This window comes from Indicator indicator, chromosome 25 (assembly GCF_027791375.1).
Source record: "Indicator indicator isolate 239-I01 chromosome 25, UM_Iind_1.1, whole genome shotgun sequence".
In the NCBI taxonomy this organism is placed as follows: Eukaryota; Metazoa; Chordata; class Aves; order Piciformes; family Indicatoridae; genus Indicator; species Indicator indicator.
The window spans coordinates 2,076,765-2,100,981 of record NC_072034.1 but is presented as its reverse complement, the minus strand read 5'-3'; the positions used below and the strand labels follow the sequence as shown (position 1 = coordinate 2,100,981).

The window sequence follows — 24,217 nt, the reverse complement described above, 5'->3', positions numbered from 1 at the left end:
TCACTGCTTCTCTGAGGGGTGACCTCAGGAAGAAAAAGTTTCATCTTGGTTAACAATACCCTGAAATTAAACATGCATTAGACTGCTCATGAGTTGCTCAGCTTGACCTGAAAATCATGGAATAGAATCACAGAATGGTTTGGGTTGGAAGAGACCTTAAAGATCATCCAGTTCCAAACCCCCCACCATGGGCAGGGACGCATCCCACCAGCTCAGGTTGCTCAAGGACTCCTCCAGCCTTGAACATGTCCACAGAGAGGGCATCCACAACCTTCCTGAGTAGCCTGTTCCAGTGAGGTCCCAGCATGGCAGAAACTCCATTAGCTCTCTCAAAAAGCTAAGTTGGCTCTTGAAACTGAGAAACAGAGAAGTGGTTCCCAGATGGAAGATTCCAAAGGCAGCCATTTGTATTTGCTGTGGTAATGCCCAAGCAATACAAACACATTCCCTTGCAGCTAGTGGAGTGTTTGCTCATGCTCTTCTTGTTACCAAGGAGCACAGGTAAAGGAGAACCCCCAGAGATAGTCATCTCCCTTGTGCCAGGCCTGGTGGTGTGAGTGCTGGCTCAGAGGATCAAGTTCTGTGGTGCTTACTGCATCTCAGCTTCTTTGTGACCTCATCTCAGAGGTGACTACCAAATTTCACACACTGCTGTTCCATGTCCAGAACAGCCTCCTGCTTCAGATCCCAGGAGGCTTCTTCTGGAATTTCCTCAGCAGTAAGCACTGTGGAATGGCTCTGACACTTCAGATGTTGTAAGCAGTCATCCAAGGGGAAGCAAGCTCTGCCATGAACCATCCTTACTCACATGTACTGCCCAAGCACAGCCTGACTGCAGGAGGGACAATTTCCTACTCAACAGATCTGCTCTCCACGTTTGTTGACAGCTGGATCTGCTCACCAGAGTTCCAATGACCTGCAGAGGTTATCTGTGCATCACCCCCATTGTCCAGTGCCTCAGTTTGCTGCAGCTGGGTAAACCCTTCTTCCTGGGAGCAAAGAGAAAGCCTCAGGTTTGCTGTTCAACTTGGGAGGGCTAAGTTTAGGATAAAAACAGTTATGGAGACACAGAAGAGAGAAAGGGGGAGAAAGGGCACATGATTGCCCTAGGTTAGGGTCACTCAAGGGGTTGTGTGTGTGTGTGTTCCTATCAACACATGCAAATAAAACCTGTGCAAAGAGCATGGCAGGACCACTGAGACTGGGGAGGAGTGGGGAATGACATTTGGGTCATGTCATTTCCTTTTAAAACCAAGCTACAAGCCAAGAGCTTCCAAGGATGTCATTCCCAAAGGGCTGTTTCCTGATGATAAGGGGCAGCTGCCATTTGCTTCTGACATACAATCTCCCCAGAGACAAAGGCAGCACCCTGTCAGCTTACCTCAGCTGCAGGTGACAAAGTTCAGGGGTGAGAGTCTCTGTACCTCTACTTTGTCTCCTAGTGAAGGTCCTGCTGGGACTGATTCAGATGTTACATCTGGAGGTGTTCAAGAAACTTGTGGCCATGGCACCTGGGGACATGGTTTAATGGCCTTGGTGGTCTTAGGTTGAAGATTGGACTCAATGATCTCAGAGGTCTTTTCCAACCCAACAATTCTATGATTCTAAGAGCTCACCTGTTCTGACTCCCAGCTTGGTTTTGTTCTCAGTCAGTAAATTTCCCAAAGGGATTTCTGAGCTCTTTGTCCTCTCAAAGATCACCTTATTTGACTCTCCAGCTTGGCATCCCTGCCAGGGCAGTCTTACTTACAGTCAATTCCTGGTCTGTCCTGTTAATGTCATTATAAAGCAACGATTCCCTGCCTTGCCTCTGGAAAAATAAGGAAATATAATCTACATACTTGAGTTACAAGAAGCCAGCTGTGTGCTGCCAGTCTTCCTATAAGGAAACAATGTCAATTTTTTTCCCTGAAAAGCAAGTCAGGCCAGTTCAAAACGATCACTGCAACATCCTTGGTTTCAAGTCATTCCACAGTGACTCATGAGCAGATCTCTTCACAACCCAAGAATGTTTCACTGAAATCTATCCCCTTCTGCATCACTGTTTTAAGTTTCGGATGGCTCTCCTACAGCAGAGAAATATTTACTGAGGAAACACAGGCTAGAAATTGGTGAAGGAGATCTAAGCATAGCCATAAACAGGACATTAACCAAAGCCAAACCTGGCACATGGGACAAAAAACCTGACCTTGAAACTTTAGGGATACAGGAGGCACTCGAGTTACTGGGGCAAGAGACGTGGCAGCCTGAGGCAGGGCAGTGTGATGGGTGAGCTCTTTATGCTCCCAGGTGGTTGCAGAAGGCAGAGAATGGATCAGCTGTGAAAGAGAAGGGCATGCAAAACCCTCCTTCATACCGAAACTCATGACAAAAGAAAGTGCTCTGGCCAGGACTGAACCAAGCCTGGGTGTAAATAAAGCTCAGAAGGTCACATCTGACTGTCTCCAGAAGCTTTGTGTCACCAGCCAGACCTGCTGACACACTAACCTCATCACAGATAGATGCTTCTCAAGTTACTCCTTCTCCTGATTCATGCTCACTGCTGTAAAGCAAGCATCTGAGCTGCCTCCCTTTTGTATCCCTGCTTCCAGGAGGCAGCAGTGCAAGGGCAGAGCTTGCCTATGGCCTTCATCTTGCCTCCATCATGTCTAATGACCAACTTGTGTCTGGTGGAAAAGGGAGGGGAACCTCCCTGCCAATGGAGAAGTCTGGCCAGGAGGTTGGGCTGATCCCATTTGCAAAGCTCAGCTAATTACCCAGGGCATAACCCTGCAAAGAGCTCATGGGATCTTGGCATGGGTTGGGTTGGGAGGGACCTTAAGGGTCATCTATATCCAGCCCCCCTGCCATGGGCAGGGACACCTCTCACCAGCCCAGCTTGCCCAAGGTCTCATCCAACCTGGCCTTGAACACCTCCAGGGAGGGGACATCTACAGCCTCCCTGAGCAACCAGTTCCAGTGTCTCACCACCTTCACTGTCAAGAATTTCTTCCTAATCTCCAACTTCAATCTCCCCTCTACCAGCTCAAGGCCATTGCCCCTCATTCATTCCTTTAGGATGAGCCTGGTGATCTTCCTCTGAGCTCTAAGCAGAGTCTATGTACAGTGACAGTGTGGAGCAGGTAGCCACCATTTCAGTGGTTTCCTCATCACAGCCTTCACCAAAGATCAGTGGCTCCAGTGGTGTAGAATATTACAGAACCAAACAGTGTCACAGATTGCATTGGGTTAGAAGGGTCCTTCAAAGATCATCTTGTCCAACCCCCTGCAGGCAGCAGAGACACCTCCAACTAGACCAGGCTGCCCAGGGCCACATCAAGTCTGATCTTGAATGTCTCCAGGGATGGGAACTCAACCACATTCCTGGGCAACCTGTTCCAGTATTTTTCCACCCTCATTGTGCAGAACTTCCTCCTGATGTCCACCTAAATCTGCCCTGCTTCAGTTTCAAACCATTGTCCCTCATCTTGTCCCCACAGGCCCTTCTGAACAGCCCCTCCCCAGCTCTTCTGTAGCCCCTTCAGGTACTGGAAAGCAGCTCTAAGATCTCTCTGGAGCCTTTTCTCCAGGCTGAACAGCCCCAACTCCCTCAGCCTATATTCTTAGCACCACTGCAAACAACAGAAGGTGTTCTTGTCTCCCCAGGACAGAGGCAACATAAATGATGCTCATCTGACTTTGTGTTGCCTTTTTTTTTTTTCTACAACAATGTCCTGATAATGCCCCTTGAAGTATGAGGCAGACATGCTTGCCTAGCACAGCCTGGAGGGAAGTGATTGAGCAGTGCTCCTCAGCACATGAGGCATTTTTCTGAGTCTTGTTACATCTTGAGCTTCCTCCCACTCCTGCTCTCTTGGTGTGGTGGGTGTTTGCACAAGACTTCCCAAAGCTCTAGTCTGGGCCAAAGGTCAGGCCAGCTCTTGAGGAGTTTGGTACACCAGAGAGTGGAGGTACTCTAGCCCCTCAAGAAATATTCTTCTGAACGTCAAAGCAAGCCCTGAGTTACATCACAGGGAAATGACTGGGCAAAGCTCCTTCATGAGCACTGCAGATGTTACACATCTGTCAACAAGCACATTTGCTGATTGAGGAGAATTTCCTTTTTGGCATGGTGAAGCAATCTCAGAGCTGCTTCTCCTCTCTCTGCAGTGACTTTCTGCTTCCCTGACACATCATGGTGTTGCTGTCACAAGCTGCTCCGTGCTCAGAGCTCCCCTCAGAAGCAATCCTGTCCCAGCTCAGCTGCTGAATGGGTGCTGAGTCATGGCACAGCTCACACCACAGCCAAGCCAGAGTGATGCATGTCAAAGAGCACGAGCCAGCAGTGTGCCCAAGTGGCCAAGAAGGCCACCAGCATCCTGATCTGTGTCAGAAATAGTGTGGCCAGCAGGAGTAGGGAAGTGATCATGCCCCTGTACTGGGCACTGATGTGGCCACACCTCAAATCCTGGGGTCAGTTTTGAGCCACTCATTCCAAGGAGGACACTGAGAGGCCGGAGTGGGTCCAGAGAAGAGCAGCAAATGTGGTGAAGGGTCTGGAGAACAGGGCTGGTAAGGAGCAGCTGAGGGAACTGGGGGTGTTTAGGCTGGAGGAGGTTGAGGGGAGACCTCATTGCTCTCTACACCTCCCTGAAAGGAGGTTGCACTGAGGTGGGGGTTGGTCTCTTCTCCCTAGGATCAGGTGATAGGAGGAGAGGCAATGGCCTGAAATTGTGCCAGGGGAGGCTTAGGTTGGAGATGAAGAAAAATCTCTTTGCTGCAAGAGTGGTCAGGGATTGGAACAGGCTGCCCAGAGAGGTGGTGGAGTCCCCATCTCTGGAAGTGTTCAAGAAAGTTGTGACCATGGCAGTTGGGGCCATGGTTTGGTGGCCATAGTGGTGATGGGTTGGACTAGATGATCTTAGAGAGCTTTTCCAGCCCAAACAATTCCATGATTCTATGGCTTTACTCTTTGCAAATAAAACGGATTGCTTAGAAAAGTTGTACTGGCATAGGGAGGTGGAGCTGGCCCAGGAGAACATGGCCACACTGTCTGAGCCCTGAAAAGATTAAGTTCCAAATCCTGTCCTCCAAATCACTCCAATAGACAGAAACTTGTCCAGCTCACAAGAAGCTGAGAAGATAGCTTGGGGTTTTTTTCAAGGCCCTCTGGATGATTTGTTATGAAACCTCTCACTGGAGACAAGGCAGAGTAGGAAGCAGCTATCCAGATGACTGAGAAGGCAGAGGAAGGCAATGCAGTTTAAGGTGCTGTTGCTGGAGTTGACAGTTTGAAAGCCATGGCCCAGTGAGGAGCTCCTCACTGCTGGCTCCCCAGCTGCATGTTTAACTGCCAAGCCAATGCAGCCATTGCTGTTCCTACAGATGTCACCAGCTCAGCCTGCTCCTGCACATACATTCCTGCTGACAGATTTGGGCAAGGCTGCAGCAGCTACTCAGAGCAGGGAAATCTGCTCTGTTCCTGCAGATTTCTATGTGACAGGAGGCACTGGCCTCTGCCCAACAGAGGAATCCTTCTCCTACCTGAGATGGGCTCTTAGTGCACCATCCACAGAAATTTCCTAAGGGCTCAGCCACTGATGCCCTCCATGAATTGCTAAAAAAAAGGGTAAAATGCAGGCCAGCCCAAACTGTTCTTCCATACCTGGTCTACTTAGAGTGACAGAGGAAGCCAGGGGTGAAAACCAGCTTCATCTAAGCTGCCACTGACGTCAGTGTGAGGAGGACTTGATGCAACAAGTGAAGTCCTTACCCTGAAATCCAAGCTGAGAGCCGCAGCAGCAAGCCTGTTTGCACAGAACACACCACAGCAAGAAACACAAACTGGGAGCATGGGAAAGGCTTTCCCAAATAAACAAAAGCCAGCACAGATCACCTCATCACAGAACCTGCCACGAGCCAGGATGACAGCTTACCCATGTTGGGAACGTAAAATATGGGGAGAGAAATGCTAGAAACCAGTTCCCAGAGACTCCCTTCATAGAATCATAGAGCCATAGAACTGTGGAGGATGGAAGAGAACTTTGAGATCATCAAGTCCAACCACTCACCCAGAGCTCATAACCCCACCACTGCTGGTAAGCCACTGCCACTGAACCACATCCCTCAGCACCACAGCCATGTGTCTTCTAAATCCCTCCAAGGATGGGCACTCCACCACCTCCCTGGGCAGCCTGTTCCAGTGCCTGACTACCCTTGCTAGGAAGAAATTGTTCCTCATACCCAACCTGAGCCTCCCCTGGCACAACTTGAGGCCACGTGTTTGAAGACAGACGGTGTCTTCACAATCCTTTTGCATCTGGCACACCCAGCACACACTTCAGGCTCTGCTCTGAGTAGTTCTGGAGAAATGGGATTCTCAGCTAGAAAATGTCCTTCTTCCATGGCACCTTGTAAGGAAATTTCACAGTAACAGGCAGGGTCATAGGTGAGTTTGGGCAGTCTGGAGCGAGGACTAGCCTCCAGGTTAGCATTTGGTGCTTACCTGTTGAGCTAGAACCTGCAGTTCCCTCAGAAACCTCATGAGCAAGGCAAAAGGAACTACAAATAGGTAGGAATTAGGTATTTTAACAGGAAGGCAGAGAAATTGGTTGGTGTGCTGGGCAACACCTGACAGGCAAATTATGAACACAAAACTATTCACAACTTCCCTCTTCCTGGGGATATTTTGCAATCAAGCAGGGAGTTGATTTACAAGCTTGCAGACACCACACTAATATATCAGTCTCTGCTGTCAGCTCCACCTGCCCAAGCCAAAATAAATGAGGTATCCATTGCCTAACATCAAATTTGTTCTTTTGATGCCCAGACCAAGGGGGGAAACAATCATACAATTATTACATCTTTGAAAAGATCTTAGGGGGAAAAACCTGATCAGTCTTCACTGGCCTAGAAAGCCCAACAGCAGCCCAGAGCAAAGCAGGAGGACTGAAATAAAGCAATGCATGGTCTCCAAGGACAGGGAGGAAAGGGTGGGATGGCTGTGTCACCTCTGCACTGCACCTGCTGCTCAGAGGCACCCCTGGATCCTCTGGCTGACTTTAAGCCTTGACCACTTTCCAGGAGGCTGGAGATGGCCCTACTACTCCCTGCTCCCACAGCAGTCAGGGCTCTTTGGTTTTTGGCTAATAACTAAACCCACACTGCTTGGATCTGTGTGCCTGGCAGAGAAACCAAATGGAATGGGAACTTCTTTACACAAAGGATTTAATGTCTCAGTTTCTGCTTGCATCTTTTAGGCTTAGGAACTTAAATAAACTTGGGCTGGGTTAAATGTAACACACAGAGTCACACAGAATGGTAGGGATTGGAAGGGACCTCTGGAGATCATCCACTCCAACCCCCTTGCCAAGGCAGCGTCAGCTAGAGAAGGTCACACAGGAAGACCTCCAGGTGGGTTGGGAATGTCTCCAGAGATGGAGGCTCCACCACCTCTCTGGGCAGCCTGCTCCAGGGCTCCAGCACCCTCACATTACAGAAGTTCCTCCTCATGTTTAGATGGAACTTCTGAGGGTCAAGCTGGTGCCCATTGCCTCTTGTCCTGTCACTGGGCACCACTGAACAAAACCTGGTGCCATCCTCCTGCCACCCACCTTGAAGTATTGATCAGCATTGATGAGATTCCCCTCAGGCTGCTCTTTTCCAGCCTAAACACCCCCAATTCTTTCAGTCTTTCCCTATCACAGAGCTGTTCCAGATCTCTCAGCATCTCTGCACCCTTTGCTGTCCCATCTCCAGCAAGTCCCTGTCCTTAGCCTCCCAATTATGGTATCTAAACGAAAGTCTGTCCCTGTATGAGCTCCACAGCTGGCACCGGCACTGCTGGGCTCCCAGTAACTGGAGCCCACTGGGACAGCCAGAAGCGGTGGGCACGGGGACAGGCGGGGCACGGAACCCGACCCCGCAGCCCCTCCATGCACCCGTGCCGAGCCGTGCCGTGCCAAGCCGGCAGGTGACAGGCAGGGGAGCGGGCGAGCAGCGGCCGCCCGCAGGGAGGAGGCAGTGTCCGTGACGGCGGTTGAATCATGTTTCTCCTGCCCGGCAGCTCCCGGAGCAGGATAAAAGCCCCGCGGACACGGTGGCTGCCCAGCCTTTTACCGCAGCCCCACCGCAGCCAGAACCGCCATGGGCCAGCGCCTTCGCCTCCTGGCCGCACTCCTGCTGGCCGCCGCCGCCACCGTCTGCCGGGGTAAGAGGCTGCGGGAGGTTCCCGGGGGCTCGGGGGGTGCCGCGGGGGTCCCGAGCCGGGGCTCAAGTGTCTCCTCCCGCTGGCAGGGGTGCCGCTGGCCGGGGAGCTGCGCTGCCGCTGCCTGCGAACCGTGTCCGAGGTCGTCTCGCCGAGGAGGCTGGCACGCATCGAGTTGCTCGCCGAGGGGCCGCACTGCTCCGTGCCCGAGGTCATGTAAGTGCCCGACCCGGTCCTCATCCCGGACCCGGTCCTCACCCCGGCCCCATTACTCATCCCAGTTCCAATCCTCATCCGGTCCCAATCCTCATCCCGGCTTCAGTCCTCACCCGGGACGGTCCTCCTCCTGCCTTGATCCCTGTCCTGATCCTCACCCCCTCTGTCACCCTGCAGAGCCACAACGAAGCAGGGACAGACACTCTGCCTGAACCCCTCCGCACCCTGGGTCAAGCTCATCCTCACCAGGATCCTCAGCAAGAACCAACAGGCGCCAACCCTAACTCCAGCCCTTCTAGAGGCCAAGGTAGCTTCTGGCTGGATGTGAAATCAGCCTGGGTGTCCCAGGAGTAACTGTCACTGGTCTCTGGAGAGCAATCTGCCTGGTTGTGCCACCACCACCACCAGGCACCTCTCCAGGAGACATCTCCTGTGGGACTTGGTGTGTAGGTCATGCAAGAAGGAGAGATCTGACTGGCTTTGTGGCTTGACTAATGCCTGTTGCAGTTCACATAAGCAGCTCTGAGGAGGAAACATCCCCAAAAGAAGCTACTGGTGAAGATGGATGCTGGAAGAAGCTCACAGCCCAGCTCTCTAGTTCTGATGAGTTTATGGACCAGCTGTTCTATACTCAATCCCCCTGAGACCCTCCTTCTCTTCCCCTCATATTTATTACATAGGCCCATTCCTGCCTATGTATTTATTAACTAGGATAAAGTGATTGAAGAGATTTGATAAGGCAACACAGACCTTGCTAGATACCTCTGAGTGAAAACTTCTGCACAAGCTCCTCCTCTCCAAATACTATTTCCCAACAAGTTCTTACAAACAGCATTAATACCCAAAAAGAAGATGGGGCCATAGTGGAGACCCTTGTGCCAGTGTCTGCAGACAGACTGACCACAGAGGTTGGAGTGGGAGCACACTGCTATGACTGATGCCTGCCTCTTGGCACTGGAGTGCCTGCTTAGGGTTAGATGGGAATAAAGGGATCCAAGAATGCCAGGTTGGAAGGGTTCCCAAGGATCATCTGGCCCAGCTTTCCTAGGTGATGGTGTGGTTGAAATGAGATGGTTGAAGCAAGTGCAGCGTGATGCTGCCATGCTCAACATGCTGCCTCAGGTGCCTGAAGGAGCCTTGGGCTTGGAATGTTCTTCTCCCACCACTGCAGCTCCTTAGCAGTTACTGTGGAACCCCTTAGGACCTGTTAGCACAATGGAATGACAGGAAGCTTGCTCCTTAAGTCTCTCTTTCTATTCAACATTTAAGACCTTTGAGAACTTCCATGAAACTGAGAGAGTTGGGGCTGTATAGCCTGGAGAAGAGAAGGCTCCAAGGAGACCTTCTTGTGGCCTTCCAGTATCTGAAGGGGGCTACATGAAAGCTGGGGAGGGACTTTTGAGGGTGTCAGGTAGTGATAGGAGTGGGGGGAATGGAGCAAAAATAGAAATGGGTAGATTCAGATTGGATGTTAAGAAGTTCTTCCCCATGAGGGTGGTGAGACACTGGCACAGGTTTCCCAGGGAGGTGGTGGAAGCCTCACCCCTGGAAGTTTTTAAGGCCAGACTGGATGTGTCTGTGAGCAACCTGATCTAGAGTGAGGTGTCCCTGCCCATGGCAAGGGGCTTAGAAACAGATGATCCTTGAGGTCCCTTCCAACCCTAACGATTCTGTGATTCTATGAAATTGGGAGGTTTCCTGCTGGGATGGTTTTGGTTTCTAGCAAAATCCTGTTGGGGCTGGGTGGTTTGTTCATTTCCAGACAAGTTGACATTGAATTGTTTGGTGTTTATACACAAGCTGTAAGGGAACAGTAAATGTTCTGAAGAGGTGAAATATTTTGTGTCTACTTGTATGACATACTGTCAGAACCAATAGGGAAAGAGCAGTTTCCCATATTCTGCTCTGGAAATTTGTGTTTACATCAATGGGTGGGTTGCTCATGAAGAGATCATGTCATGAAATAGACTGCAATAAAAATGTTTTTTTCTTGTTGAAAACTCCAGCATACTAATGTCATTCTGTGATTCACTGTGGATTGGAAGGGCTGTGGTTAGTAGGTTGAGAGAGTTTCTCCTCCTCCTCTACTCTGCCCTGGTAAGGCTGCATCTGGAATACTGTGTCCAGTGCTGGGCCCCCCAGTTCAAGAAGGACCTCAGGGAACTGCTTGGAAGAGTCCATCACAGAGACACAAAAATGATGAAGGGAGTGGAACAGCTTCCCTACAAGGAGAGGCTGAGGGAGCTGGGGTTCCGTAGCTTGGAGAGGAGGAGCCTGAGAGGTGACCTCATTCATGTTGATAAAGATGTGCAGGGTGAGTGCTAAGAGGATGGAACCAGGCTCTGCTGGGTGATGCCCAGTGCCGGGACAAAGGGCACTGGGTGGAAGTTGAGGCATAGGAAGTTCCATGGAAACATGAGGAAATTTTTTTTCACTGTGAGGGTGACAAAACACTGGAACAGGCTGCCCAGGGGGGTCGTGGAGTCTCCCTCTCTGGAGATATTCAAAACCTGCCTAGATGTGTTCCTGTGTGATCTGCTGTAGGTGATCCTGCTCTGGCAGGGGAGTTGACCTGGATGAGCTTTCAAGGTCCCTTCCAGCCCCTGGCATTCTGTGATTCTGTATTATGGCATAAAAAACATTGACAGAGGACTTTGTTAAAATGTTAACAGGGTCAGTCCCTATCTTGTCCCACTTGTCTGCTGCAAAGTGCATTGATTCATGCAATGAGAGGTTCAAAATGCAGCAGTTCAGGTTGGAGTGACACACAAGGCTCTGCTAGGACAGCACCATGACACTCCCAGGAGAGTGGAGAAGGAAGGGCATCCCTTTTAAAACAGTGCTTCACAAAGAGGTGTACCCTGAACAGCCACTGCACCAACTGACCTCACCTCTGGTGTTTTACTGCCTCAGGACTGCAGCAGACAGGCTGGAACCCAAGGCAAGGTGGTTTGTCACAGAACTCGGAGCTAAGCAAAGGATGCTGTAAACAGCAGGAGCTCACAGGAGTCTCCTATGGATAATGTGCAGACAAAAGGCAGAAAACCCCCAGATGCTGCCTTGCTCAGGCAGTCCATGAGACAAAAGTCATTGGTAGCACAGAAGCAGTTCTGGGAAACTCCTGCCAATGCCCAGCCTGTTCTTCAACCTTCTCCTAGAAGTAAGTTTTTGGACAGAAATCTGGGCTCAATGGATCTTCAGTCCCATTGAGTGGCTGTTGCTATGGGAGCCATGTGTACTTCACTCTGCTGTGTGATCTCCAGAGGTCCCTTCCAACCCCTATCATTCTGCAGTCTATCACTGTTAGAAGTCAAATTTATCCCTTACCCTCCTCATCTGTCACGGAAAAGAGGGACATGGATAGGTGGCAACCTTGCTGCATTGCAACAACAAAGGACTCTGTTTTTTGATGAGGCAGGACAGAGCAAACTAAGGCAGATGAAAACCTGCCTCCTTCACCAGCACTAGGGAATCACTGCAGGTATGCAAAAGCCATCCCTGACCTCACAGTGCTGAAGCAGACAGTAGGAAACATCTTCTTCCCTTTCCTTCCCACCATTCCATACAGGTGACCTGAAATCACTGCTCCAAGAGTCCACAGACCTAAGTTACCTCCTGGAAGAGATGTTTATAGAAGTTACTCTGGAAAACTGTGGCTCAGTGCAGACTGCTGCAGTTCTTCCCTTCCTGCTCTGTGTCATCTCTTTTCCTTCAGATGTACTTAATCTACTGAAACAGCAATGGAATTATCTTGTGCAACTCTGGATTTTTGCCTCCCCAACCCATTTTCAGCATGGACATAGATTGCCCAACAAGAGAATTAGTAAAACAAGAGACATCAAAAGCCTGGCTTTATTTTAAGTTCTCAAGGGATTTAGAATGTTTTAGCATCAGGCCTTTGAAACTCTCCAGACACTAAGAAAGTTAAGCTTGAGAGGACCCTAAAGAGTTTCAGATAAATTCCTACAGACCATCACATTGCAACTATTGTTGCACTGGATTTAAGCCCTGCAGATACTTGGTGTAAAAAGCGGAGCCAGAAAGAGGGCTTCCAAGTAAAGTTCCAGCTTTGAGTGATTAGCTTAAGGGGCTTTGTGCTGTGCTGTGATGAACCTGATGAACTGAGGTCTTGGGTTGAAGGTTGGGCTTAGATGATCTTAAAGGTCTCTTCCAACCAAAACAGTTCTATGATTCTATGATATTTAGGGGGATGGTGAACTAAGTGCTTTGTTCTCCACAGCTGCAGAGAAATTAGAGATTGCTTCCTGTAGACTTTTCTCACTTCTGGCCCTTTCATTTGGACCAGCATCTTCTGCTTTCCAGGAACACCACACTGCTCAGCATGAGGGGATCCAACTAGATTTTTACTGCCACCTAAATGGATCCTTTTCCTTTCTCTACTTAAACCAAGCTAGAACATTTTCAGATAATTCTTTGTACATACATAGCCTGATGTAGTGTGAGGTGTCCCTGCCCATGGCAGGGGGGTTGGAACTAGATGATCCTTATGGTCCCTTCCAACCCTGACTGATTCTATGATTCTATGATTTTCTCCAATGCCCCTCTCTCCAAGAGACAAGACCCAGGATGAAACACACATTTTCACAGACCCTCTGCAGTGTTCTTTCTGTAACTCTCCTAGTCTGTTGGCAGCACACAGGCTCTCCAACAGTGACACGCTCTCATCCCTTAGGCCATGGAGATCAATTTACCAGCCCTCCTCAGCACAGAAAGGTGTGTCACAAATTAAAGGGTGCTCAGAGCAACCTAACACAAATCTGCCTCTGTCTTTCCCCAACCCCAGCCCACCAAGTTAACCTGCAGCTTCTCCCCAGGTGATTTCCAGCCCTTTCCAGCCCTGCTCGTAACACTCAATCAGCTCTCACCTCAGCCATGAGCACCAGCATTCCACCTTTGGCTCAGAAGGAAACACTTCTTCAGCCTCCAGAAGCAAACCTTAGGTAGCAACCATTAGTCTGGGCCTGAAGGAATAGAAATCCATAACAAAATGTTAGTGATGGAAAAGTAGAGAATTTGAGCTCTGTTGGACAGAAACTTTGTGCTATAAAACCACCAAAACCAACTATAAAGAGAGAGGAACTTTGCACCAGTGGCACATTAGTGCTGCCATGTCCCCAGTTCCTCACAAAGGATGGTGAAACTGGGCAGATGTATGAGAGAATGTGGAGTCCACATAATTTTCAGGCAGCTTTGGGACAACACAAACATTTTCAGTAAAGAAAATGCCACAAGCTTGGAGAGTGTGACACGTAACACCAGCAATACAGCACCAGGGGTTGGGCTCTTCTCTCTAGTTTCAGGTGATAGAAGGAGAGGGAATGGCCTGAATTGTGCCAGGGGAGGCTTAGGTTGGAGATGAGGAAAAACATATTTGTTGCAAGAGTGGTCAGACTCAGTGCCCAGGGAGGTGGTGGAGTCCCCATCCCTGGAGGTGCTCAAGAAACCTGTGGCCATGGCACTTGGGGCCATAGTTTAGTGGCCATGGTGATGTTAGGTTGTTGGTTGAACTCTGATCTTGGAGGGCTTTTCCAACCCAAACAGTTCTGTGATCTTAGCTGCATTTTGAACATGAGAACAAAATTGGAAGTTGTGCCCTGCCTTGTTTTAATTTCCAGGTTCTTTAGTTGTGCCAATGAACTGGAGAGAAGTTACTTTTGGGGCTTGTCTTGTCTACAAATGAGTGTTCTACCAAAAAAAAAAAAAAATCTAGTGAGTAGCTCTGTCAAACGCAAAGCCAGCTGAAGAACAGTCTGGCAAGTGACAGGAGTGAAGGTACCTAGGATGGGTTTTCTGGGAACTTCAGTGGGGATTCACTTTGTTTTAAATTCACAAAGACTTCTGCTGAGTTCAGGAACAGTGCAAATGGTATCTGCATGGCAAAGTAAAAGCAAAAGAAAATCCTGAGGTTGTGTTTTGCTGATGTATGTTGTTTAAAAAATTATTTAATTGGTGCTTTTCTTCTTTTACCAGAACAAGCTTTAACTGAGAGCCACAGGAACATCCCTTTATCAGCCTTAACTGGGAACATGTGGTTAGACCACATGCCAAAAGTCTTGGCAATGTTGGTAACTCTTAATGATTATTTCCAAAGAGCCTACAAGAGGTTGTAAATGAAATCAACATCTGTCAAGCAAGCTTAAGAGATGCTTCCCTGAGCTGAAAATCCACATTCCCTGCTGTGAGCTGTTGTGCTCATAGCAAGGAGCTCAGGCATCAACTAGATACCTCATTTTGACTTGGCAAAGTTCTGGAATGAATCACAGTATTCCAAAAGAGTCCTGGCAGAGCAGATGCTCCTATCACAAATTTAATTGGGAAGTGGTGCAACTTGAATAGGATCTGCTTCAACTGACAGAGCATTTTACACTCCTTGCAATTCAAATAGACTAATAATTAAAAGCAATGAAAAAGTAAAAAATATTCTGTACTTCTGCTAAAGTTATAGAATTTGGGGCTTATTACTGCTTAGGAATTGCTATTAATAACAGCCATGACTGTCTGCCAGTGATTTTGATGGCACTCACGTCAGTCACTGCAGAGTCAGAGCATGCCAGACAATAAATGTCAGTTGTTAATCACAAATTCACCCATCCACAAACTCCAGCATCCTGAGACCACTAATTCCCTGTACTGACATCTATACAAAGGGAGGCCAAAGGCTCTCATTTAAACAGACTTGGCTGGGTATTTAGATCTTCAGTGTCTGCCTTCAAACTGTATTTGAGACAAGATTTTTCCAGCCATGCAGTGTTGCCTGGTAGCTTGAGGATTCCTAATGGTAAGCACAGGAGAAAAGTTTCCAAAATATTGCCTGTGCTTTGATGCCTTTCTCTTCAAGACCCTAAACATGAATTTCCATCTTGGATCTATTTCTCTTCCATTTCCTACAAACAATTTGTGTTTTCTATTTCAGCTGACAGCTACAGGGAACAGAATTTGTGCTGCTCTCTGTTTCCCTGCCACCACCATCCAGGAACAGGTCCTAAGAGAAAATAAGATTAAAATAAGTGGGGTGACTGGAGGCTCCTACTTGATATTTGAGAGCAGTGGGTACATAGCACTGGATGCAATTAATGCCATCACTAATCACAGAGTCATAGAAGGGTTTGGGTTGGGAAGGGTCATCCAGTTCCAGCCCCCCTGCCATGGGCAGGCACACTTCCCACCAGCCCAGCTTGCTGAAGGGCTCATTCAACCTGGCCTTGAACACCTCCAGGGAGGGAGCATCCACAACCTCCCGAGGCAGCCTGTTCCAGTGTCTCCCCAGCCCGAATGTCAAGAATTTTTCCCTAATCTGCAGCCTAAACGTGCCCTCTTCCCGTTTAGTGATGACCATGACCTTCCGAACCAGCTTCGGCTTCCCAAGCAGCGCGTCGGCAGCAGCAGCGATGAGCGAGGCTAAGGTGTGGGATGAGTGCCCCCTGGTGGCTACCTTGTGGGAACAGGCTTTGAAACCCTCTCCAGCTGAGGGGAGCAGTGGAGGGTGGATACGGGTCCCTGTCAGGGGAAGCAAAGGGAATGCACCCCGACCCTCTTCCCCTCCCCCGCTGCCCTTGAGCAATAACTATGAGACTCTGCAGGCTGAGGGCAATGTGGATGAGAGTATTGTAGAGGAACCGATCAAGGAGATGCCAAAGACGAAGCAGCTCCCCCAAACCTTAAGGACCAGTGCTACAAAGAAAAAGAGAAAGGCTATAGTTATTGGAGACTCTCTCTTGAGGGGAACAGAGGGACCCATATGCCGTCCTGACCCATCCCATAGGGAGGTGTGCTGCCTACCTGGGGCCCAGGTGAGGGACATCACCCAAAGGTTACCTAAACTAATCCAGCCCTCTGACTATTACCCATTGCTGGTAATCCAGGCTGGAAGTGAAGAAATTGAAAAGAGCAGCACCAGGAAGATTAAAAAGGAAATTAAGGCCCTTGGGAAATCAATTGACGGGGCAGGAGCTCAAGTGGTGTTCTGCTCAGTTCCCTCAGCAGCAGTGGTGTACACTGAGAGGAACAGGAAAACCCACACCATCAACAGTTGGCTTAGGAGATGGTGCCAGCAGCAGAATTTTGGCTTCTTTGATCACGGGGCAACTCTTACTGCACCTGACCTGCTGGACCAAGTTGGGTTGAATTTATCTAGAAAGGGTAAGAGGGTGCTGGCACTGGGGTTGGCAGGACTCATTGGGAGGGCTTTAAACTAGGTCTGAAGGGGGTGGGTGTGGAAACCAGTCTCCCTGGAGAGGAGGGAGGACCACACAAACTGGTGAAATCAGCAGCCCAGCTGAAGTGCATGTACACCAATGCACGCAGTATGGGCAACAAACAAGAGGAACTGGAACTCTTGGTTCACCAGGAAGACTATGATGTAGTTGCCATTACAGAAACGTGGTGGGACGATTCTCACAATTGGAGTACTGCACTGGGGGGTTATAAGCTCTTTAGGAGAGACAGGCAAGGGAGAAGAGGAGGAGGAGGGGTGGCCCTGTATATTAGGGAATCTTTTGATGCCTCAGAACTCGAGGTTGCAGATGAAAGGATTGAATGCTTATGGGTTAAAATCAGAGGGAGGCCACACAAAACTGACATCCTGGTTGGAGTCTGTTATAGACCACCCAACCAGGATGAGGAGGCCGATGAGATATTCTATAAGCAGATGGAAGCTGTCTCAAGATCATCAGACCTTGTCCTTGTGGGGGACTTTAACCTACCAGACATCTGCTGGGAACTTAATTCAGCAGAGAGGAGACAGTCCAGAAGGTTCCTAGAGTGCATGGATGACAACTTCCTGATGCAGCTCTTAGGTGAACCTACCAGGGGCAAGGCTCTGCTTGATCTGCTGTTCTCAAATAGAGAAGGGCTGGTGGGAGATGTGATGGTTGGAGGCTGTCTAGGGTGCAGCGACCATGAGATAGTGGAGTTTTCAATATGCAGGGAAATAGGGAGGAGCAGTAACAGAACCCTCACTTTGGACTTCCGGAGGGCAAACTTCAGGTTGTTCAGGCAACTTATTCAGAAAGTTCCCTGGGTAACAGCCCTTAAGAACAAAGGGGTCCAGGATGGTTGGACCTACTTCCAACAGGAGCTCCTAAAGGCACAGGAACTGGCAGTTCCCACATGCCGTAAGACGAGCCGGCGGGGAAGACGACCGGCCTGGATGAGCAAGCAGCTCCTGAAGGATTTAAGGGAAAAAAAGAGGGTTTATCACCTTTGGAAAGGGGGGGAGGCAACTAGTGATATGTTTAAGGATGTTGCTAGATCATGTAGAAGAAAAATTAGAGAGGCAAAAGCAGTTAGAAATTAAACTGGCCGCTTCTGTGAAAGACAACAAAAAGCATTTTTATAAATATATTAATGCTAAAAAGTGGGGCAAGAGGAGCCTCCACTCTTATTGGACGTGGAGGGTAACATTGTAACTAAGGATGAGGAGAAGGCTGAGATTCTAAATACCTTCTTTGCCTCCATTTTCAACAGTAAGGCAGGAGGACTTCAGGATAACTGGCCTCCTGAGCTGGTTGATGGGGTCAAGGAGCAGTGTTGTACTCCTGAAATCCATGTGGAATTAGTTTGAGACTTGTTGAGTCACTTGGATATTCACAAGTCCATGGGACCTGATGGGATTCATCCTAGGGTGCTGAAAGAGCTGGCAGATGAGCTGGCCAAGCCTCTCTCCATCATTTTCCACCAGTCCTGGCTCACTGCAGAGGTCCCAGAAGACTGGAAACTGGCCAATGTGACGCCCATCCACAAGAAAGGACGGACAGAAGAACCTGGGAACTCCAGGCCTGTCAGCCTGACCTCAGTGCCAGGGAAAATCATGGAGCAGATTGTCTTGGGGGCAATCACTGCATACCTGAAGGATAGCCAAGGAATCAGGTCCAGCCAACATGGATTTAGGAAGGGCAGGTCCTGCCTCACCAACCTGATCTCCTTCTATGATCAGGTGACAGCCTGGTGGACGTGGGAAAGGCTGTGGATGTAGTCTACCTGGACTTCAGCAAGGCCTTTGACACTGTCCCCCACAGCAAACTCCTGGCCAAGCTGTCAGCCTGTGGCTTGGACAGCAGCACTCTGTGCTGGGTTAGGAACTGGCTGGAGGGCCGAGCCCAGAGAGTGGTGGTGAATGGTGCCACATCCAGCTGGCAGCCTGTCACTAGTGGTGTCCCCCAGGGATCAGTGCTGGGCCCCATCCTGTTCAATATCTTTATTGATGATCTGGATGAGGGGATTGAGTCCATCATCAGTAAATTTGCAGATGACACCAAGCTGGGAGCAGGTGTTGATCTGTTAGAAGGTAGAAGGGCTCTGCAGAGGGCCCTTGCCAGGCTGGACAGATGGGCAGAGTCCAACAGGATGGCATTCAACAAGTCCAAGTGCCGGGTGCTGCACTTTGGCCACAACAACCCCATGCAGAGCTACAGGCTGGGGTCAGAGTGGCTGGAGAGCAGCCAGGTGGAAAGGGACCTGGGGGTACTGGTTGACAGCAGCCTGAACATGAGCCAGCAGTGTGCCCAGGTGGCCAAGAGAGCCAATGGCATCCTGGCCTGCATCAGGCATGGTGTGGCCAGCAGGAGCAGGGAGGTCATTGTACCCCTGTACACAGCACTGGTTAGGCCACACCTTGAGTACTGTGTCCAGTTCTGGGCCCCTCAGTTTAGGAAAGATGTTGAATTGCTGGAGCATGTCCAGAGAAGGGCAACGAGGCTGGGGAGAGGCCTTGAGCACAGCCCTGTGAGGAGAGGCTGAGGGAGCTGGGACTGTTGAGCCTGGAGAAGAGGAGGCTCAGGGGAGACCTCATTGCTGTCTACAACTACCTGAAGGGAGGTTGTAGCCAGGAGGGGGTTGGTCTCTTCTCCCAGGCAACCAGCACCAGAACAAGAGGACACAGTCTCAAGCTGCACCAGGGGAGGTTTAGGCTGGAGGTGAGGAGAAAGTTCTTCACAGAGAGAGTGGTTGGCCATTGGAATGTGCTGCCCAGGGAGGTGGTGGAGTCACCATCCCTGGAGGTGTTCAAGAGGGGATTGGACGTGGCACTTGGTGCCATGGTTTAGATAGGCATGAGGTGTAGGGTGACAGGTTGGACTCGATGATCCTTGAGGTCTCTTCCAACCTTCTTGATTCTTGATTCTTGATTCTTCTTGATTCTTGATTCCACATGGCATGGCTGGCCAGGGCAGGCGGATACTCGCCCAGCTTACACCCAGCCTGAGTCCGCAGCAGGTGCTGCAAGTGCCAGGTCATGGCACCGTGAGAAAGGTGAACAACTTCAACCCGGAGGTGCTCATTGAATATGTGGACGTGGTGCTTTGGGACATGCTGGTCTTGGGTCGACAGTTGGGTTTGATGATCTTAACAGGTCGTTTCCAACCAAAACAATTCTATGATTCTTCATCCCCACTACTGGTGTCCCTCAAGAAGAGAGGCTATAGATAGGGGTAGGACTTCCAGAGAGCAAAAGAAGACCAGCAATCGAGTGGTTTGAAAGTAAAAACTTCCCCAGGGTAATGGGGTTGCGTCTTAAATGACCCAAAGGAAGTGAATGCAAACCACCTGTTCCACCAGCATCTGCCCTGGAGGTGGCATGAGCAGGGACAAAAAGTCCCCACGGGTAGGGACAAAAAGTCACAGCCCAGCACACAAACCCACAGGGTCCACCAGCCTCAGGCTATTGATAGAGAAAAAAAATGGGCCCAGTGGAAATGAAGACTGTAGCAAAGAGAAATTACGTAAACCAAATTCCCAAGGACAGGACAAAGCTGTTCTCACCACAAACAGCAGATAGGGAGGAACCTTGCTTCTTTGATAAGGGAGCAAACTGGCCCAAATCAGGCCATCCTCAGATAACCTGAAGCCTGAAACCCAAAGCTCCAGCTAACTATGCAAACTCAGTACCAAAATTCAACCAAAGGACACCATATTAGACCCCTCAGGCACCAACAGAGACCCCTCAAAGGCTACCAGAGGTCCTTCAGAGGCCACCATAAACCCCTCAAAGACCACCAGAGATGCCTCAGAGGACACTCCAGAGGTGCACTGTAATAAATAGGCATTTATTGGTTAGCTTCAGGAAATAATCTGCATATGCATGCCTGTCCCGGACAACCCAACGCATGTGCATGTGTTTAAGCAATAAAAAAGGGCTGCTCTGTCCTGTCAGGGTGCAAGACCAGGGACAGGAGGCTCCTTGCCCCCTATGCTGTACAGCTGCCAGCAACAGAATCACAGAACCACAGAAACATTCAGGTTGGAAAAGCTCCTCAGGATCACCAAGTCCCACCATTAACCCTACTCTACAAGGTTCACCCTGAAACCATAGCCCCAAGCACCACATCCAAACCACCTTTAAACACATCCAGGGTTGGTGACTCCACCACCTCCCTGGGCAGCATATTCCAATGCCTGACCACTCTTTTTGCTACTGTCCAGTCTAAACCTACCCAGTCGTAGCTTGAGGCCATTCACTCTTGTTCTATCACTAATTATTGGGAGAAGAAACCAGCACCAGCCTCTCCACAAGTCCTTTCAGGTAGCTGTAGAGAGCGATGAGGTCTCCCCTCAGCCTCCTCTTTTCCGAACTGAACACCCCCCGCTCCTTGGGTCGCTCATCATAAGATTTATTCTCCAGGCCCTAACGTTGTGCTGTCGCTGTCACCCAGGCGATGCCCACCGCCGTGCTTTCCCCGGGCGGTGCCCTCGCCCTTTCGCTCCGCCCTGGCTCCTCCCGTGCTCCGCCACGGCTCCTCCCACGCCCAGCCCCCCGGGCGGCCGCCCCGGGCCCACTACTCGCCCTTGCTCCTCCCCTCGTCGCTGGTTTGCGGCGCCGCTTCCGTCGGTGGGGCGCGACATGGCGGCGGCGGCCGCGGCCGCCTTCTGCTCATCCAGCTGTGTGCCGCGCGCGGGCTTGGCAACGCTGAGGAGGTGGCGGAGTCTCTCTCGCCCCGTGCCCCGGGCCGCCTACAGCACCAGCAGCTCCCCTCGCAGCGCGGCCAGGTACGCTCGGGGCGGCTTCATCCTCATTCCCGCCTCCACCTCCTCCTCCTTCTCCTCCCGGTGCGGCGGGGAGCGCTGCGGGGAGCGCTGCGGGAGCGGCGGAGCGGCCCCGAGATGAGAGGGGCCTAAGGCCTAGGGGAGGCCTCCGGCGTGAGGCGCGGCCCTTCCCGAGGACGGAGGGGCTGAGCGGAGGGGACAGGGAGGGCTGCGGCGCTGGCGGTGCCGATCCCGGGGGGATTTGAGGGGTGCACGGAGCTGGGGACCGCTGACTCTGTAACCCTCCCTGCTTCGGCCCCGAGGGGCGTCCGGCGGCGTCCTGGGGGTGATCTTTACCCTTCCCCTGGTCCTTCCAGGCTCTTGGAGGTACTAGAATGCTGGGGGCTTCATCCTGGTGCCTGACAGACTGAGAGAGTTGGGGATGTTCAGTTTGGAAAAGAGAAGGTTCCAAGGAGACCTTCTTGTGGCCTTCCAGTGTCTGAAGGGGGCTACAAGAAAGCTGGGGAGGGGCTTTTTAGGGTGTCAGGTAGCGATAGGGCTGGGGGCGATGGGACAAAACTAGAAATGGGGAGATTCAGATTGGATGTTGAGAAGAAATTCTTCCCCATGAGGGTGGTGAGACACTGGACCAGGTTTCCCAGGGAGGTGGTGGAAGCCTCATCCCTGGAGGTTTTTAAGGCCAGGCTGGAGGTGGCTCTGGGCAACCTGATTTGGTGCGAGGTGCCCCTGCTCATGGCAAAGGGCTTAGAAACAGATGATCCTTGAGGTCCCTTCAACCCCAACAATTCTATTATTAATTTTATTTATTTATTTATTTACTTGAAATTATATTTGGAATACCAGGAAATTAACCAATCAAAGCATTGGCAAATATTTAACATTGAAAACCTCATGCTGGAAAGTGTCTGGTCTGTGACATTTTTGACTGAAACGTGACCTATCTTTTTGTCTTTCTAGTGATGAAGCAACCGTTATCTCAGGGACAAAACTTGCTAACCAAGTTCTGAAAGAAGTTCAAAGGGATGTAGAATCCTGGGTATCCCTTGGAAACAAGAGACCTCACCTGACTGTCATACTAGTAGGAGACAACCCAGCTAGTCACATCTATGTCAGAAACAAGATCAAAGCAGCTGCAGCTGTAGGTATGTGTCAGCTCAGAAGTGGTCCTTTGGTAAGGACAAGTCAAATAGTGATTTGCTCAAGTGCTTTGCTGCCTGGCACCTCTCCGTCTTCTGAAGCCAAAGGGACAAAAGGAAACATCAAGTGATGGTCCATGGTGGTCTTAGGTTGAAGGTTAGACTCGATGATGTTAAAGGTCTCTTCCAACTGATCTATGACACTATGAAGAGGGACCTTCAGTGTGGTTGCTGTCAGTGTATGGAAGAGTTAATGGATTTATTTTCCACATAGTCCTAAACTGTTGTTTAATTTTGGAGCTCCTATGTCCAACTATAAGATCCTTTTTTTTCCTGTGTTTTGTGCTTGACATCTAGAAACAGAACATTGAAGACCAGGTAGGGGAAGCAGAATTGTGAGCAAGTCTTCCATAGTTATTTAAGGAAGCCGGCGAGATAGGGCCAATATTTACCCAAACTCACCACCCATTAAATTAAAAAACTTCTACATATCTCACACATCTTACTTTCAAAACCTTCCTTAAATTCACATCTACTACCTTCAACCTAACTATTAACAAATAACTTACAACTTACCTTCCTCCTAAAATAACACACACCTACCCCATACTCCCCTTCTCATCCCAATATTATACATTATATAAACCCACATTAAAACCTTCAATCAACAAACACAACAACCTCCAAATAAAAACCATATACACTAATTATACCACACACAAAAACACCCCACCAAACACCCCACACACAACAACAAACACAACACCCCCCCCCCCCCCCCCCCCCCCCCCCCAAAAAATACCCCCCCCACCACCCCACCCCCCCACCCCCCCCCCCCCAACCCCTAAACCCCCCCCCCCCCACCCCCCCCCCCCCCCAAAAAAATAACCCCCCCCCCCCCCCCCCCCCACACCCCCCCACCCCCCCCCCCCCCCCCCCCCCCCCCACCCCCCCCCCCCCCCCCAACCCCCCCCCCACCCCCCCCCCCATTCGTCATGGCCCTTCTCACAGTGATTCCAGGCTTTGCCTTAAACACTTGCTCATGTTTTCTGTGCTGTCCCTAATCTTCCAGGTGAGCTTTGTGCTAAGGTCCTAAAAGCATCTACTGTGTTCTTGGGGTTTTTTTCCCTTCTCCTAATTTGTTACCAGCTCTCACTAAAATCTCAGTAGGCAGTAGCTGGCAAAGTGGTATTTAAGGGTGTTTAAGGGTATATTAAACTTCATTTTAGCCAAAAGCAAACTGAAGTCAGCCACTTGTTGAAATAAGTTGGCCACAAGGTGGAAGTGTAACCCAAGTGAGGAGCGTGGCATCTTGCACACCAAGTAAGGAGCTCTTGCACACCAAATAAGTAGAATCTGGCCACTTATGTCTTGAAATTTAGTGAGTTTAAACCTGCTCAACATTTGAAAGTTAAAAAACCCAAACCTGGAGATCGTTCCAGCTGGGTCAGTTCAAATGTCTGATGCTAGACATTAAATATTTAAATACTGAGGATCCCTGTCAAGCTGCAGCCCGTCTCTCACAGCAGGTACCTGAAGGCTAGTCAGCCTTATTCCAGCCTCTAAAACTTGCTAGCTTGAGGCCTGACTTATAAAATCCTTGGAACAATTTAATCACTAGTAGAACTTTTTCAGTGTTGCATTGTTAAATGTCCAAGTTACTGTGAACTGAAGATGCTCA

The 24,217-nt window shown here is 50.0% G+C and overlaps 2 protein-coding genes across 2 annotated transcripts in view; both read left to right on the top strand.

Annotated features, from left to right (window-relative positions):
* The first annotated feature begins 8,124 nt into the window (after window positions 1-8,124).
* LOC128975349 (growth-regulated alpha protein-like) lies at window positions 8,125-15,824 on the top strand. The gene is made up of 4 exons (XM_054392207.1): window positions 8,125-8,188; window positions 8,275-8,401; window positions 8,579-8,708; window positions 15,723-15,824. The coding sequence occupies exons 1-4, from the start codon at window positions 8,125-8,127 to the stop codon at window positions 15,822-15,824; spliced, it is 423 nt and encodes a 140-aa protein (XP_054248182.1).
* A 5,433-nt stretch (window positions 15,825-21,257) lies between these two features.
* Window positions 21,258-24,217, top strand: part of LOC128975348 (bifunctional methylenetetrahydrofolate dehydrogenase/cyclohydrolase 2, mitochondrial-like) — a 30,479-nt gene continuing 27,519 nt past the window's right edge. The window contains exons 1-2 of the mRNA XM_054392206.1: window positions 21,258-21,403; window positions 22,358-22,548. Of these exons, the coding sequence (XP_054248181.1) occupies window positions 21,258-21,403; window positions 22,358-22,548 (337 nt within the window). The remainder of the gene's footprint in view (window positions 21,404-22,357; window positions 22,549-24,217) is intronic.

Bases quoted from the DNA above. Each gene is read 5' to 3' on its own strand.
- LOC128975349 (XM_054392207.1), top strand. From the start codon at position 8,125: ATGGGCCAGCGCCTTCGCCTCCTGGCCGCACTCCTGCTGGCCGCCGCC. The intron at 8,402-8,578 runs GTAAGTGCCCGA...GTCACCCTGCAG, and splicing joins TGCTCCGTGCCCGAGGTCAT to AGCCACAACGAAGCAGGGAC. The intron at 8,709-15,722 runs GTAGCTTCTGGC...CCTAATCTGCAG, and splicing joins CAGCCCTTCTAGAGGCCAAG to CCTAAACGTGCCCTCTTCCC.